The sequence below is a fragment of the Gracilinanus agilis genome, chromosome 5, assembly GCF_016433145.1.
Source record: "Gracilinanus agilis isolate LMUSP501 chromosome 5, AgileGrace, whole genome shotgun sequence".
Taxonomy (NCBI): domain Eukaryota; kingdom Metazoa; phylum Chordata; class Mammalia; order Didelphimorphia; family Didelphidae; genus Gracilinanus; species Gracilinanus agilis.
The window spans coordinates 111,431,267-111,449,444 of NC_058134.1; the positions used below are offsets into that span (position 1 = coordinate 111,431,267).

At 37.5% G+C, this 18,178-nt stretch overlaps 1 protein-coding gene across 1 annotated transcript in view; it reads left to right on the top strand.

Moving 5' to 3' along the window:
* Positions 1 to 18,178, top strand: part of KIAA1549 (KIAA1549 ortholog) — a 183,206-nt gene that overhangs the window by 92,060 nt on the left and 72,968 nt on the right. Inside the window, exons 11-13 of the mRNA XM_044679012.1 lie at positions 2,706 to 2,851; positions 8,790 to 8,967; positions 13,012 to 13,196. Coding sequence (XP_044534947.1) covers positions 2,706 to 2,851; positions 8,790 to 8,967; positions 13,012 to 13,196 — 509 coding nt within the window. The remainder of the gene's footprint in view (positions 1 to 2,705; positions 2,852 to 8,789; positions 8,968 to 13,011; positions 13,197 to 18,178) is intronic.

Sequence of the window (18,178 nt, forward strand, 5' to 3'; positions counted from 1 at the left end):
GATAAACTTTATCCATGTCATTTTTTAAAAAGTCAAAAAGCTCAGGAACAAAGACAAATTCCTGGGCATTCCATTAATGACCTTATATTGATATAATAATGTTTTTTCTTTGTATTTGGTCATTTAACCTCTTTTGAATCCATCTAACTATTGTAGCTAGTTCCTATCTCTATCTTGCCCTCAAGGACAGCATGAGAAACTTTGTTGAATGTTGTGCAAAATCCAGGTATACCATATCCTCCCTTAAGGATTTTCCAGCCTTTACTATTCTATATTGTTTTGCTTAACTCTTTTTTGGGATTATACTTGGTGGAGGGTTTAATTGCGAATTTGTTGGAACTCATTTGCTGTACAGAAGCAAAATTTAGCACTAAAATATTATAAATGCTCACAAAGCATCCTTTTAATAATACATTTGAGGATTTTGCCAGGAATTAAAATCAAGCTTACTGGTCTTGATCTAGACTCTACTCTCTTCCTTTAAAAAAATGGCATAGCCTTTGTGAATCCTGTGGCACTATTTCTATTCTCCACTATTTTTTGAAATAACTTGTAGCATTTTGATCCAGCAATACCACTGCTGGGTTTGTACCCCAAAGTGATAATAAGGGAAAAGATTTGTACAAAAATATTCATAGCCACGTACTTTGTGGTGGCAAAAAATTGAAAATGAGGGGGTATCCATCAATTGGGGAATGGCTGAAAAAATTGTGGTATCTGATGGTGATGGAATATTATTGTGCTCAAAGGAATAAAGAACTGGAGGAATTCCATGTGAACTGGAATGACCTCCAGGAATTGATGCAGAGTGAAAGGAGCAGAACCAGGAGAACATTGTACACAGAGACTGATACACTGTGCTACAATTGAATGTAATGGACTTCTCTACTAGAAGCATTGCAATGATCCAAAATAATTCTGAGGGGCTTATGAGAAAGAATGCTATCCACATCCAGAGAAAGAACTGTGGGAGTAGAAAAACAGAAGAAAAACATATGATCAATCACATGGTTCAATGGAAATATGTTGACTTTAAATGATCACTCTGGGAGGGGAGAAAGAAAAGGAGAGGGAAAGAACATGAATCATGTAACTATGGAAAAATATTCTTAATTAATTTTTTTTAAAAAGGAAGAAATAATTGGCAGCAGCTTAGAAATCTCATTAAACAGGTTTTTTTTGTTTTGTTTTGTTTTTCTGTAGCCTGAGGACTAAAGAATAACTCTTCTGGGTCTGGTACCTTGAACTCACTGAGGATAGCTAAGTAATCTCTTAACACAGTGATGGGTCAACTTTTTAAAGAGGGGGCCAAAGGAAAGGAAATGTTCCTCTGTCTGTTTGTTTCTAAGGCAATTCTTTTGAAGTTTCAATGTATTGTATCCTCATTGTATTTGTCAGATTAGAAATAATGTTGCAGGGCTGGGTAGAACATTTCTGGGGGCTGCATCTGGCCTGATGGCCTTAGTTTGCCCTTCACTGTCTTAATATCTCACTTCTTTTTAGTGAGGAGGTTAATATCTTTTGTTAACCATTTTCTTTCTATGTTTTACAGTCTCAAAATTATTATCCTTGCTGGAGAAAACAGGAGAACAATAAAGAGTTCAGTAGTTCTGTGCTTTCTCCATCATCCATTGTTATCATCCTATCTACCATACCCATTTAAAAGTAGCCATGAAATTGAAACAAAGTCCAGTTTGTTAGAAAGGACTGGAAATTTTTGTTTGTCTTTGCCTAATAGAGAAATACATTTAATTTACTTTCCTCAGTCGTTGTTCCCCTGCCCGCCAAAGCCTACAAAGTCTATGTGAAACTGCTTCTTGCTATCCTCTGCCCACTATGTATTTCTTTGGGATTTGTAGAAATACAGTCTAATTTCTTTCCCTTGGACTCTTGTTCTCAGGCATAGGCACTTGAATAGTAGTGCCAAATTCTCTTGGGGGCAGCTGGGAAGTGCAGAGGATAGAGTGCTGGGCCGGGAATCAGGAAAACTCCTCTTCTTGAATTCAAATTTGGCTTACTAGCTCTGTGACCCTATCAAATCACTTAACCCTATTTGCCTCAATTTTCTCATCTGTAAAATAAGCTGGACAAGGAAATGGCAAGCCAATCTAGTACTCGTGCCAAGAAAGCCCCCAGATGTTATAAAGAGTTGGACATGGCTGAAATGACTGAAAAAGAACAGCAAGTTCTCTTCTTCTCTAATTTGTATTGGTGTTACATCTGTAACCCATCAGACATGGACTTAAGAAAAAAGAGAGGGATTTCAGATGACTCACTCATCTATATTGCCTGTCTCTGAATCAAAACTAAGTTCATTGTAGATTCTATCTTGTCATGTGGTGGTACCCCAACTGTAGTTTGGCAGACAAGAACATGAGCTGCCCCAGGGAAAGGCAAATACACACAGAGGGTGCCCTGGCTGCCTTCCCTGAAGGGGTTGACATATCAGCAGAGGAGAGGAAAAACTCTGTAAAACAACCCCAAGTGGGGGAAGCATCCTACCTGGGTCTTTCTTTCCCTCTCTTTTGTTACTCAGTTCTTATCAGAAAAGGCCAGATTCACAAATACCAGCAAAAAAGATTGCATGTGGCTCCCCCTCAAATTTCCTGGCTGCTAGCTGGCACAGAGTTCCCCCCCTATGCTTCAACTACTTTACCTTCTTCTGGGTTAACGAAAGTCCCCTTTACATTCTGTTTTAACTTTAGTTCTCCTGGGTGTCTTCGAGAGGCAGCTTCAGAATGAGGTATTTCAAGCTGAAATGGAACGGAAACTGGCCCGGTTGCTCAGTGAATCTTTGGCCAGAAGGCGGGTATGGAGACGAGCCACCTTTGCAGGAAACAATGTGGTGCAGGTACTTAATAGAATAATATTTTATAAATTAGTAATAAATAAAAGGGGTGGGGGACAAAAATGAAACTATGTTATCTTGAAAATAAATTTTACTTTGAGATAAGGTGGTGTGTTGCAAGTAGAGGAAAACATAAGAAGTTTTTATTTAACCTGGGCTACAGTTATAGCAATGAAGAATATTATTGTTTCAGTTTATCTTGACAGCTGTTTATTGAGATTGATTTTGAGCCTTGTATAGTACTGTCCCTTTTAAGGAAATGCAAAAAACATCTTCATTTGACTTTAATTTGAGATTCCTTTGAGTTAAAGCAACCTTACTTTTCAAAGAACACTTTTTAAAATTATAAAATGCACTCAACATAAGAAATAAAAAATATTATGGATTAGTATTACCTATGTGGTAGTCATTGTTTTGGAAAGAACCTCAAGAAATTAGAAAAACTAAAAACTCCTGCCTATCCCTCCCCCAAGGTGTCTTCCCCACCTTGCCTGATTTTGAAATTTTTACTTCATTATAATTTTGCCAATTACAAATTAATCTGATTTGGTATTTCTTAAGTTCAGAAATTATAAAAAATAATTTTAAAAGAAATTTATTTGGACACGTAACTTCTTTTAAAATGTCATACCTTTGGAACAATTGGTACTATTAATATGTCATTCATCTATATCTTGTGGATTACTCTTTCACTTGACACAAGGAAGTGGTAGAATGTAGCTGAGAGGGAAGGAAAGAATAATTTTGGTTACTGGAATGAGAGAAGAGAACTGAGGGTCCCTGGTGAGTTTGGGAAAGAAAAATCTCAAAAGGAGGATCACAGTTTTGCTGGTTTGGGGCAATAGGAGGAGCTCAGTGTTGGGGTTGGGAAACTTTAGTGATGCTCTAGGTCAGTGATGGCAAACCTTTTAAAGACTGAATGCCCAAACCACCTCACACCACATGTGAGCCTTACCCCAGTCAGGGGAGGAAAGAAGCATTCCCACTGGGTTGCTGGGCAGAAGGGTGGATGAGAGGGGGAAAATGTCTTTAGATGCTGTGGAGAGGGGGAAGGGAGCAGCCCTCTCTGGCACACACTGGCATGTGTCATAGGTTTGCCAACTCTAGGCTAACCACTTTCATTTTCCAAATAAGATATCTGAGGGCCAAAGAATCAAAACATATCAAGATAAGACAATTAAAGACATAGATCAAGGGAGTTATAGAACTTGAGGCATATTGAGTTTAAAGTGACTGTAGTTCATGCCAAAGACATGGCTTGTAAGCATTTGAAGAGTTGAGACTGGTACTCTCTGGTAGAGGTCAAGGCTAAAGTAGTCAGTTAGGTTGAAGCTTTGAGGCAGGCTCAGTTCATCAAAGGATAAAACTCATGAAGAGAAGTCCAATGGATTAAGAGCTGTCCCTTGGGTAATGTCCATAGAATGAAGGAAGGAGTTTCTCAAATAATTCTCTCTTTGTGCCTAAACTCTTTTTTTTTACTTTAAACATTTTTAATGGATAATTTTCTAAAATGTATTATACAATTTCTTCCTTTCACAAACTGATTACTTAATCCTTTTATTGATGGTTCAGGGTCATCATTTTAAATTTTAGACACCATACTGTGGTTTAATAGGATGATGCCTTCAGAAACACATTGAGCTCTATATAGGCTATTTACCCATATACAGAATAGAATGCTGATGTAATATGGAAAAGACAAGAATTAGATTCCACTTCCTAAATGATGTTCACTCAGCTATTACCATAGTATTATTATGCATTCTTGTATTTCACTTGTGTTCATTTTATGACAAATGGAACTGTATATATGGACTCTTCTGAAGTTATGTTCCCAAACCATGTGAATTATGGCACAGCTTGAATGCATTGTGAGCATGTTGCAGTCCTGAATTTTTTAAAGGCAAAGAAAAAAAGAGATCTTTTTGGGATCATTTTTCCTTTCAGGATAAATGTAGCATTTTCCTGACTTTGAAAATACAGCCATGGAATGACTTTTTGATTCTCTACATTCACCTACCTGTGGTGCTTCCAGGCCATCTATTTCTAAGCCAGGACATTCATTTGAAGAATGAATGGTCTTATAGTGTTCTTTGGATCTCAGAAATTCAGCATTTTCACTTTTAGAACATTGAATAGACTAAGATCCCAAAATGAAGATGTAGGAAAAATTTGTAAAGAAGAGTTTTTAAAAATCACCCATAAGGATACTGGAAATTGCTTTAAAATACATCATTAGAAATCCAGGAAAAAATTATGCTAAGGATAAAAATAGTAGGCACTCCTAATTGTCTTCTTCAGGGCTAAGTGTCAGAGTCAAAGAGATTATTTCAGGGAAGAAAGAGTCTTTAAAGACTATACCAGTAGAGAAAAAATTATGGCACATTAAGTATAAATTTAAATTTAAAAGTTTCCATGAGGACCTTGTAAGGCACTACAAAATTCCCTCAAAAGGGAATTTTTAAACAATAAAAGACTACTTAGAAAAATTTTGAAATTTTCTTGGATAGAACGAAGAAAGTATTCAAGAATGAAAAATAATTGAATTCTCTTCCTGGATCTTCACTGAGGAAAATATTAGGGAATATCTGTCTCCTAAATTATCACCTGAAAATAGACAAATTCAAAGGCATTTCAAATTTCACTTTCATATAGATTAAATTACCAATTCCTATGATGCAGTAAAACAGACTGACAAAGTAAGTATTGATAAATTACCAGATGGAATGGCATCCACCCAAAAGTTAAAAGTAATTTAGAAATGAAATCATAATTGGGGGTAGGAAGGCCCATAGTCAAAATATGTAACCGATCATTGCAAATAATCATGTTGGATGACTATTAAATTAAAAATATTGTCCTTGTATAGAAGAATGTTTCCAGAAGGGATACAAACAATCACAGACTATTGAATTTACATGATAAAATGGATAGAATTTCTGAATGTTTAGACCAAAATATCTCATAAGAAAATTCAACAACTTTCTTTAATTGGAAATCGTACCTGGATAATTTATTAGCCAGTTCGTACATCTTTGACTTTGATTTTTAGAAAACTTTGACAAGTTTTTAGGCAAAGAATATTATTAAAATTGGGTTATAATATAAAGGACTTTCTCATAAATAAAAAAAATGTAAATATTTCTTTGTGAATCTGACATACACTAAAAAAGATGGACTTTTCCATTTTAAAAAAAAGGGAAAAAAAAGATTGTTCATGACATTGCAGATTTCTACAGCTTGTATTTATTTCTACATATTTAATACATTTAGCCTATAACTTTCAAAGCTATCCTCCTTCTTTGTGCTTTTTTCTGACTTTTTTTTGGTTTTCTTTCTGTATTTAAAAAAAAAAAGCCTCCAAGGATTTTGTTTTCCCCCCTAGATGGTGGGAGGGAAGTGGGAAAAGAGAGAATAGAATTTTGTTAATTAAAAATATATTTTAGGAGGCAACTAGATGGTTCAGTAGATATAGAGCCAGGCCTGGAGATGGGAAGTCCTGGGTTCAAATCTGAATTCAGATACTTCCTAAACTGTGTCTCCTTGGGCAAGTCACTTAATCCCCATTGCCTAGCCTTTACCACTTTTCTGCCTTGGAACCAAAACATATTATTGATACTAAAAAGAAAGGCAAGGGTTTAACACATGTATATCTATCTATCAGGGGCAGCTGAATGGCTCAGTGATTGAGAGCCAGGCCTAGAGACTGGAGGTCCTAGGTTCAAGTCCGGGCTCAGACACTTCCAGCTGTGTGACCTTGGGCAAGTCACTTGACCCCTACTGCCCACCCTTACCACTCCTGGACCAAGGACGGTCCCTAGCCGGGATGAAAAAAGGAGGAGGGTTGGGCGTGGGGCTAGCAACCCCACCCTGTAAAAACTACATCTGCTAAAGAAACTGCAACCTAAAGTAGGGGCAGCTGGGCTAGCTCAGTGGATTGAGAGCCAGGCCTAGAGACGAAATGTCCTAGGTTCAAGTCTGGGCTCAGACACTTCCCAGCTGGGTGACCCTGAGCGACTGTGTGTCCCATTGCCTACTGGTTGTGGCCATAAGAAATTAAAAAGATTCAAAAACACAGCCACAAAAATTGGCCTCAATGATCCCCTTTTCTTTTTTTTTGTTACCTTATCTTTACCTTCCTTTCCCCTCCATTGGGAAAAAGGGGATATTATTAAAAAAAATGTGAATGAGGGACTGCTTTAAGGACAGGAAATAAGGAACAAGGTTTAAAAGACATTCTCTAGGTAGAAACAGAGAAACAGAAGTATGGAGATATTGGTAATAGGATTAGTATTAAATAATAGCTTTTTTTAGTGAGCTGAAGATATGGACACACAATGAAAATTCCAAATTTGGTAGCTCTAAATAAACTCTTGAAGTTAATGAAAGAAGAGCCAAGGTCATATAGAGAAGTAGACATCTAATTAACCTCTGCAAATGGACTAAAGAATGACAGATGAGTTTTTTTAAACCTTTATCTTCTGTCTTAGAATTGATACCCAAGTATTGGTTCCAAGGCAGAAGACTGGTAAGGGTTAGGCATTTGGGGTTAAGTGACTTGCCCAGGACCACATAGCTAGGAAATGTCTGAGGCCAGATTAGAACTCAGGACCTCCCATCTCTAGGTCTGGCTCTTTACTTATCAGCCACCTAGCTGCTTCCAAATGAGTTTTAATAAGAGCGAGTATATGCAAGGTTAAAATTCCAAATTGTGTATGAACATCATAACCTAGAAAAAAGGCCCAAGAGCAAGTATAGATTGTTCCCATTGTGGTTCTATAACCTGAAAGATCAGTGTTGATCATTAAAAAAAGAATGGGCAGGGGGCAGCTGGGTGGCTCAGTGGATTCTAAGACAGAAGGTAAGGGTTTAAAAAAGGATGGGAAAAATAAAATGGAAAATAGGGCATTGACTATTATATAGGGTCAATGTATATAGGTTTATATAGGCTGTGGTGTGCCTCTTCTTGTGGGCAGTTCTGATTACAACCTCCAAAACAAATATAAAAGCTATTCCAGAGAATGAAAGGCAATTAGTATGATCAGAAGGATGAAGCACTGCCAAATGAGGATATCCTAAAAGGATAAAGAGGCTTTTATTTGGAAAGGCTGACCAGCAAAGGCTGATGATCTGTGCTATTCACCTCCTGACAGAGAGATAATGGATTCAATATGCAGAATGAGACATACATTTTTGGACGTAGCTAGTGGGAGAATTTGCTTGACTATGAATATTTATTGCAAAAGTTTTGTTCTTTAAAATTGGGAGGGGAGAAGGTAGAAGACTAGGGAGGGAAAGAAATAAGTGCTTGTTAATCCTTCATTTTCTTACATTTTTCAATTAAGAAATGAGAAAGACAAGGGCTGAGAGGGGAGAACAGTATCAGACTCTGTGAAAATCATGAATAGCATGGGAAAGGGTAAGCACACACTTGTTCATTAAAGCCTGAAAGATAAGAATGAAGGAAGACATCATGGTGTAGCTGATAGAGCACTAGACTTGGAATCAGAGAATGTTGGTTTCAATCTAGAATCTGCCCTTGGCTCGCTGGGTGCAAGTGACTATTCCTCTCTGGAACTCAGTTTCCTCAACCAAAGGACAAGAAAATCTTGAAGGTCCCTCCTACTTCTAACATTGCCATGAGACTATGCCATGTGCCCACAATGACCATTCCCTTGGGGCATCTATTAGCAACAGAATGGACTAGACAGATCTCAGGTACAATTCTTATATTCTTCTACCCTGTGTTTATAAGTCACTTCCCATTGCCAGAAAGAGTACCAGTGTGATTTTGACATTAGGTGGCAAAAATAAATTTGAAGTATACAGAAGTAAATCCAAGGAGACACAGGCTTTCTTCCCTAGAGTATTAAATGATAGAGTAATGACACCCTGAAACTGGAATCTCAAAAATATCTTTGGTTATCTCATGTTTTTTCAGGTTGTTAATGTCTCCCGGCTAGAAGGTGATGACTATCCAGTCCAACTAATCTATTTTGTAGAAGATCAAGATGGAGAAAGGCTCAGTGCAGCAAAGTCTTCAGATATGATCAACAGGATAGATATCCAGAGAGCTGCCATTATCATGGGCTACCGCATCCAGGGCATAATTGCCCAGCGTAAGTGTCTTTGTTATCTCAATACTTTTAAAAGAGAGGCAGAGGTCTATATTTAACTGTGCACAAAACCCTGTAGTTGTAGCTGATTGTTTTTGTGCTATTGTTTTTGAAAAGTTTGTATACATTTTTTTAAAACCCTTACCTTCCGTCTTAGAGTCAATACTGTGTATTGGCTCCAAGGCAGAAGAGTGGTAAGGGTAGGCAATGGGGGTCAAGTGACTTGCCCAGGGTCACACAGCTGGGAAGTGTCTGAGGCCAGATTTGAACCTAGGACCTCCTGTCTGTAGGCCTGGCTCTCAATCCACTGAGCTACCCAGCTGCCCCCAGTATACATTTTTAAATGGCATTATAAACATAGTGTATTTCCCCAAATTTCTGCATATAGTTCGAGTTATCATTGTTCATTTAAAACATGTCTAGTCAACAACCCAGGCTTTTAAAAAAAAGTAATCTTTACATATTTCTCCATATCTACTATTATTTTTCCTTTTCATTTAGATGAATATATTTTATTATTTATTTTTGCCAGAATATTTTATTTGAAATTTTAGATGTGGAGAAGAATGAAATATGGGTAAAACACAGTAGGCTGGGTTTTTTCCTCTAAGTAAAAAAAAATCACAGAGCTTCTTTTTCCTCCCCAAAAAGCCAGTTTGATGTTTATTTTTGTAATGATATAATATTTTCTCTCCTCTTGTATAAACTGCTCTCTGTATCTTTTCTTTCAGATTTTAAGTATTTGAGGATGAGAGAAGGAATACAGGGAATGAATGGGATAGAAATCTCTATATAATATATGTATATATATTGTGTATGTACACATTTTAAGAAGGTTAGACTTTTAAAAAAGTTTTTATGTAGAAGAAGGAACTACAAAATACAATCTTGGCAAGAGAAAAGTGAAACTTAAACAGAAAAAAAAATTAGATGCTTACCACGATTTGCATAAGGATTTTATATATATCAGAGATTTAAGGAAATAGAATAAATGGAAGTTTTAAAAATGGGCAAATAATACAAGGGTGACAAAACAATTTTAGACAATGACATTTATGCACTATGAATTAACTGCAAATGTCTCTTTGAAACGCAGGAATAGCCTATTTCCAGAGGAGAGGAGGGGTGAAAATGAGCATATGAGATATGTATAAAGTACTTTTTGAATCTTAAAGCATGATGAAACTGTCAGATATAGTAATTATTATAATTTAAAAGGCATTTTTTGAATATACAGTACAATAAGATACAGAGACGTGAATACTCCATAGTGACTCATTAAATAGATTTTTAAAAATCTAAAGTTTATCATAATTGCAAAAGTCCTGAAAATGGAGATTGCTTAAACTTTTATTGGCTATTCAAACTCCATGATTATCAGAAAGTTGATTATAAGTGGAATTGAGTATCTTTTAAGCATATAGTCCACTTTCTTTTAAACCCATCTTCCCCTGGACTCCTTTTAAACTTCTAAAGAGAAGTACCACTGTCATGAGCTTTGGAACTGTTGGAGAGGGAGAAATGAGGCACCTCAACACTTAGGGTGAAGCCAGGAGGCAAATCAGAGAAATTAGGATACAGGGCTGAATGAGAAGTTTTTTGTGCCTCTGGCATTTCTTTTTAAAGTTACCAGTGGTACTAGCATCCTATTCCTTTGATTTGAATTTGATGTTGGCACAGCTTTTTATACACCTGCTTTTTTTATGCAGAAGAAACCCACTATGCCGATAATAATAGAGCTAGGGTTGAAAAGGAAGAATTCAAGTATTTCATCTTTCTAGCTCTCCTACCCCTGGGTCTTTACTCTTTTACAATGCATATTGGCTATCATCACCTAGTATTTTTTGAGTACCTACTTTGTGCTCAGCACTGGGATAAAGCCATTGTGAGATGCACAGAGGATTTGCAACATAGGTAGAAAGACAAGATGGACACCCATGGAACAGTTAGCAAATCAGGTAGCATCATATGTCATGATATGATAATTTAATATTATATTAAATTGTATGATACAGCTACAAGAGAGATGTGAACAATTTATAACAGTGGACTCATGAATTAGAGACAACAAATAGAAGTGAGGAGATATGTAGACTGATATCATCAAAGTACAAAGCAAAACTTGAGCTGGGCCTTGGATGATGGGTAGAAAATAGATAATCAGGGAGGTCAATGTCAAAAAGAGGTGATAGTTGAAATGATGAGAGAGAATGATTTTCCTGGTGGGGGATAAAGTGAAAGAAGAACAGAGAGCCAAGGGCTCAACTTTTGGAGGAGGGATGAGTAGGAAGAAGAAATAAAAATAAATTAAAAGAGCTCTCTAAAGATAGGAGAAAATCTGGAGTGGTTCAAGATTAGACTAGGAGAGAATTTTGAGGAAGCACAGGATTGGCTTTGGTTTGAAAGAATTTGAAAACACAATATTAGAAAAATAGTGAGAAAGAAATATTAGAGAGAAATCAAACCTCATTTCAAGAGGTTAAGAAAAGTCTCTTTGGGCAGATGAAGACAATGAGGATAAAAGGCGTATTTAAGAAGTCTTTTCAGTTTGAGAAATAATATGCTGAAATAGACCTCAGGTTCTCCAGGAAAACCATAGATGGTTTTTTCTTTGTTCTTGTCCTTCAGAGTTTGATATTGTGGGGTCAGCCATGTTCTATCTCAGACTTGTCTTATACCCCTTCTGGACTGACTATTGTGGTTGCTAATACTGCTTACCCTAATCTCAAAAGACAAAACTCAGTTCTCAACAAGTAATGAACTTTCAATTTGGGTTTAGTTTGTTTAGTTTAATTAAATATGTTATGGACTAGTTTAGTTAAATAAATTATACTTACATGTGGGTCATTCCATGAAAATATAATAGGCAAGGTGGCATGTTAGCAGAACCTAGGAGTGGGAGCAAAAACTTGTCTCTTGTCCAGACTCTGCCATTCACTAAACAAACCATGTCCCGATGTCATTATGCAAAATGACGAATATGGGACCAGATCTAGGTTTCTGAAAGTCCTTCCTATCTGTTATATCCTGTGATTCTGTGTCTATTTTCTATAGTCTGTTATTATAATTTGTAGTAAGAGACCATCCATTTTTTCAGGTAATAATTGCTCACATTTATATAACACTCTGTACCTTGATGTGGACTAGGATATACTTCATACTTTAAAGTACAGAGTACTTATCCTCAAAATGGCCCTAGGAGGTAGGTGAGGCATGGCGATGTAGACGAAGTCAATCCATGGACATTTATTAAGTACCTACTATGTGCCAGACACTGTGCTAAGTGCTGGGGATACAAAAGGAGCAAAAGATAATCTCTGCCTCTGTCCTCAAGGAGCTTACAGTCTAATGAAGTTTTAGCTTTGGAGTCAGACAGATCTGAGCTTATATCTAGCCTCTGCAATTTTTTTAGCTCTGACACCTTGAGTAAATCATGTGTCCTCTCTAACTTTCCATTTCTTCATCTGTAAAATGGGGATAGCAATACCTGAAATACACACCTCACAAGGTGGCCATGAAGCTCCAAAGAGATAATGTAAGCAAAGCATTTTGTAAACTTAAAGTGTTTTATAAATGTCAGTTATTGTTATTACCAGAAGTATTATTATCCCCATTTTGCAGGTGAGGAGGTAGAAGCTTAGAAACAGACTTGTACAAGATCAGAGAATTGTTTAGTGTTTTGACAGCTAGCTAGGCATTAGGAAGACCTGAGTTCAAATCTTGCCTCAGATAATTTACTTCCTGTGTGACCCTGAACAAGGCAATTAATCTTTGTCTCAGTTTCTAAACTCTAAAATGAGAATCACAATAGCATCTACAAATAAGATAATATTTATAAGGCACTTAGCAGTGTCTGGCACATAGTAGACACTACATAAATGTTAGTTATATTGCTGCTGCTACTGTGTTAGAACTGAGATTAGAAGTCAAGTCTTTCTTAGTTTCAATGTTCTTTCTACTACACCAAGCTGCCTCTTGATGGGTCTTTCAACAAATGCAACTATATAGAAGGACTTTCCTTCCCATCTTTATTCTTCCCACCCACAGCGGTAGATCGGGTGAAAAGGTCACCTTCTGGGTCCCAAAGCAATAACCTGTGGATCATTGTTGGCGTGGTGATTCCAGTGATTGTGGTGATGACCATCATTGTCATTCTCTATTGGAAACTCTGCCGCACAGACAAATTGGACTTCCAGCCTGATGCTGTGAGCAACATCCAGCAGCGTCAAAAGGTAAAAACGAATGGTCCCTCTCAATACGCTCTACATACTTGTCTGTGTACAGATATAGTCAGGAAATGAAGAAGGTGTGTTACAAAGTTGGGACGCTTCTGATGCAAAGCTGAAAGTTTCCATATCATGGTAGAAATAACGTAATCAGAAGCAAAAAAGAAAAATGTTCCCTGAAAGATGATCGGTCATCGCTTATAGAAATCCCTTTCTTAGCTATAGTAGAGGAGCTTAATTCATTTTGCTGTCATGCTCACCTAATAATATCCTACATGGCACACGGGCTTATTAGGAGAGGTAAGTGTAAATGAAAGTAGACCCAGCACATGTGGCTGGAGCATAGGTTGGAGAATCACATTTTCCCATTTACTTGCTGTCTTAAATGACGGTACTTTGCCTTTCTAAGCCTCACTAAAAAGAGGAGGGGGAGGAGAAGGGATGGAAATCCTTTTCATTCTAAATTTGTTTTTTCTGAGTCTCTAGCATGGGCAAATGTGAAATATCCTCTATTTACATCAAATAGTAATGAAATTTAGCAGTGAGTAAAGTCTCAGGCTGTGAATTTAGGGCTGGCAGGAAGCTTAGAGGTCGCTTAGTACCTCCAAATTTGGTGCCTGCGTGTGGCCTGCAAAACTCTGGAATGGAGCCTGAACCAGATTAAAATATGTCTGGGAAAAGTTTAACCAAATAACAAATAAAAACAAACAAATAAAAAATAATGAAAATAACACACAGATGATGTGAATTTATGGTTTTCTAAGTCAATATAGAGGGGCTGGTAGAATGGATAGAATCCTGGGCTCGGAGTAAAGATCTGATTTAAACCCAGCATCAGATATTTACTAGTTTTGTAACCCTGGGCAAGTCACTTAACTCCTTTTTGCCTCAGTGCCTCATCTTTAAAGTGGAGACACACCAAAGAAGGAAACGACAGACTACTTCAGTATCTTTGCCTGAAAAACTCCATGGCCAAAATCCATGGAGTCACATAGAGTTGGACACTACTGAATGACTGAACAACAAAGCTAATGTGTAGCCCACATGGATCAATTTTTTTTTAAGTTTGACATCCCTGATCCAACCAATGCTCTTGCTTTGAAGATAAGGACATATATGACAGCAGGGGGTGGGTCAGAAAAGCAGATCAGATGAACTCATATCAGATAAAGTGAGCAGAGATAGAGTGAAACACACTTCCTTTCATTAGAGAGATTATCAACTCCAGGTATAGAATGTTTCCTATTCTGTCAGACACACACATGTGGCTTAACAAAGGAAGGTTCCATGGAGTGGTGGTTCATCAGAAAATAAGCATGTTTTAAAAAACAGAAAGTATCAATAAAACTTAAAAACTAAAAATTACAGACTGTTTCAAATCCAAATGTAACCTTCTGTAGCCAATCCATAGGATTGTGAGAGCTCAGAGAGATTTTCCTTAATTTACTGGAGTTGTTTTTTTTTCTTTCACCCACAATCCTCTCAACAACTTTCCCTTTCCTCTCTTACCCCCTCCCCATTTAGTACAATTAGAACTTTTGTAGGATTTGGAAATCTGAAAATGGAATTTTCAGAGTCTGATAAGAGAAATTAGGGAAGTGAGAAAGGTGGAGGATTAGAGTTAGGATATTACAGTTTTATTTTATAGATACACTTACGAGTTAGCTGGGGAAAAAGTAAATCTGAGGATTCCGATGTAGCACAGAGATAGGCTTTGGGCTTACTCTAATGACCCCAAATTACCATGGGCAGGTTGGGTCCCCAAAGTTCAGCTATGTGATTCCCTCCTCTCAAGGCCTTAGGGGGAACCCTGAGGGATTATAGGATATCTTTCTTTACTATTATTACTCGTGAACCCCAATTCTATGTATTCCCCCCACTAATATCAGCTGACCAATTATCATTTTCCCAATAGCTATCCCAGTTAGTGCCTTGCCAATATCAGCTAAGCAGTTGGTTTCTTCCTTAGAGTAAGTTAACCAACTAATTTCAATTGGCTTTTGTAAAGGGCTATTTATTGATGAGATATAGTAAGAGCTGAAATCTGAAACCCTTGTTTCACCATGTTGATCTCAAGGGAAAATGGACTCAAGCAGGTTACCCTTTAGCTAATCCTGTTTTGGCTGCTGCAGGTACCAGCTATGAGCTTTGATTTGGTGGACCCCCTGATGGCCTTTCTGACCTTTTGAGGCTCACAAGATCATACCAGGGTCCATTTGTCTCTGATTCTCATTTTTCTAAGAGTAGGAAAACAAAACAACAGAAACAGAAGAAATGCTGGTAACAGCACCTATTAACTCTTTCCTCACCTGCTGTCTCGTAGCAGTTCTTCTCTTGCTCTCCACCAAGGAAGATAGAGAACTTTAGTCTATTCATTCTCTTTTGAAAGAATGCCCAGTTCTGTCTCAGCAGCCTATCAAAAGGCTTTTGGTCACTACTATAATAAACCAACAGGAAACAGAGGACACCTGGGAATGCTATGAATTTGGAAGCATTTTGCACCCAATAGTGACTCAGTGAGGTAACTCTCAGTTGTCAGCAGATATAACATACCACTCGTGCTCCTAAAGATGATCCTTTTTGCCCATTCCCTTGTTATACTGATCACATTGCATTTCAACCGTCAGCTTTGGGTCATTGGATTCATAACTGGAAAGAAATGTTAGAGAGACCATCTCTTCTGAATCCTTCATTTTTTTTAAGAGGTAGGGGATCTGTGACCCAGATAAGTTAAGGGACTTGCCCAAGGTCACACAGTCTTAGAATCAAATCTTCCAACACCCAAATCCAGGGTTTTCCCACTCTACCATATTTACATTTTGGATTAAAAAATCGTTTCTTGATTAAAGCAGAGAGTCCATATTATTTTGATTTATATATCCAAGGAAATTAATTTGTAGATGTTTTATTATTTGTTAATGTTATCACCACACACACGGAAATATCTTAAATCACAGTGCATTGTTATGCTGATCAAGGATACTAGAGGCACATTACAAATTAATAGTGCATTGATTCTTTATCTTCATTTATTATTTATACCATCTGGGGCTAGGGTTTTTTGGTTATAAGCTCAGTGCCAGGGAAGGGATAAGAAAAAGGTATTTGCAGTACTGAATGAATTATAATCATGCATATCATTATAAAAAAATAACAATGCATTGTAAATGTTTGTGTTATAGTGAAATGGCATTGTTACAGAGACATTTAGCCACTGTGGAAGATGCCTCACATTTTCCCATTTGGTTTTGAATACCCCATATTTCTTCCTTTAAACAATACTGATGAAAACTCATCCATGCCCATTGTTTTAATAGACATGGTTCTATCTCATTTGTAAAGCAGGATATTCCTCTGGCTTTCTCCTTCCCTTTCACTTCCAAATCCTTTTATGGCCACAGATGGCATCGTAATTCACAGGCAAAGGATTTTTAAATAGAACTGCCAGTCCTTGGAGTCCCCCTTATTCTTTGAGTGCTACAGGGATTGGGGGGATGGATTTACACATATAATTAAGGGCGATAGTTTTCAGGATAGCGGATTAATATGCAGCCGGTAAGTAGGGCTGGTTAAATATCAAAATAGCACTCAGCTAACAAGCACAATTTGCTTTGAATATGAATCTTGTCATGTATTTAGAATAGAAATTATCCTGCCCTCCCCTTTTTAATGGAAAAAGGAAATATCTCTGACTCAGAGGACAATGCCTTGGAAATAGCAAGGCCCTTCACCCTTTGTTGAGACCTTTGAAAAAAATTCTAAACTGCATTACCACTATAAGAATTCCCTTTTCATACTCCATATTTTTCTTTCTTGTCCCTATTGCTCCCCAAGTGCTCCATCATCATCACACTCTGAAATCTTCCAGAAAATCTATAGCAAAACACATCTGGAAACAATAAATCTGAAGTACACAGTACATGTCCCTTTCCCTCTCAGGCTAAGTAGAAAGCCCTCTGTCCAAATTGTCTTGGAGCAGATTGTTTTTGAAATATGGAAAGAGGAATGGCTCAGTAGGGGAAGGGAGCCCTGCCATTCAGGTATGTTTTCAAGTAGGCTTACTTACATTTCCCAATGGTAAACAAAAATTTTGTTCATATTTATTCCCTTTAATCTGTAGTTTCAATCAATCACTTAATGTGGAGAGGAATCCAATTTACAGCTTCAGCTAGCCAAGAAAGCCTTTTTTAAAAAGCATGAATGGGATTTGGAGGCCTTGTTGAACAGTGGAACCTACTTCTCTTGTTCAGACTTCTTCTGACTGGAAAACCCTCTAGTGTTTCAAAGGTCAGCATCATAGACAGTCAGGTGGAGCTGTTCCATTCTCTTCGACCATACAGATGGGGGTGAGGTGAGCAAAAACTCTTACCTTAGTAAGTCCTGAACACATTGGGATCAGCCTTGGAAGGGGCTCTTTGGAGGTGCCCAAGAATTCCTCTGAAATACACAGCATCAAGATAGTTCTGCTTTGCTCCATGTCATGCTCAGTCGGCCAGATATTGCCCATTGTCTTCCATGGCGGGGGGGGGAGATGTGAGGCATGTACCTGATGTCTTAAACACCAAAAGCAGAAATAACAAAACCTACAACTCATTATGAGAACGATCATAAAACTGCTGACTGGGATGCCAACATAAGACCACAGTGGATTTTGTTCTCTTTCAACTTTTAATTGAATATAACTTAGGAATCACACTTTTTTTTTTAAACCCATACCTTCTGTCTTAGAATCAATATTCTGTGCTGGTTCAAAGACAGAAGAGCAGTAAGGGCTAGGCAATGGGGGTTAAGTAATTTGCCCATGTTCACACAGCTGGGAAGTGTCTGAGGCCGAATTTGAATCTAGGACCTTCTGTCTCTAGGTCTCACTCTCAATCCACAGATCCCCTAGCCACTAGCTGCCCCCAGAAACACACTTTCTTGTTAAAAATCATTTCCATTTTATTGTAAATTCTAACAATGGTAATCTTCTCATGACTATATAACAT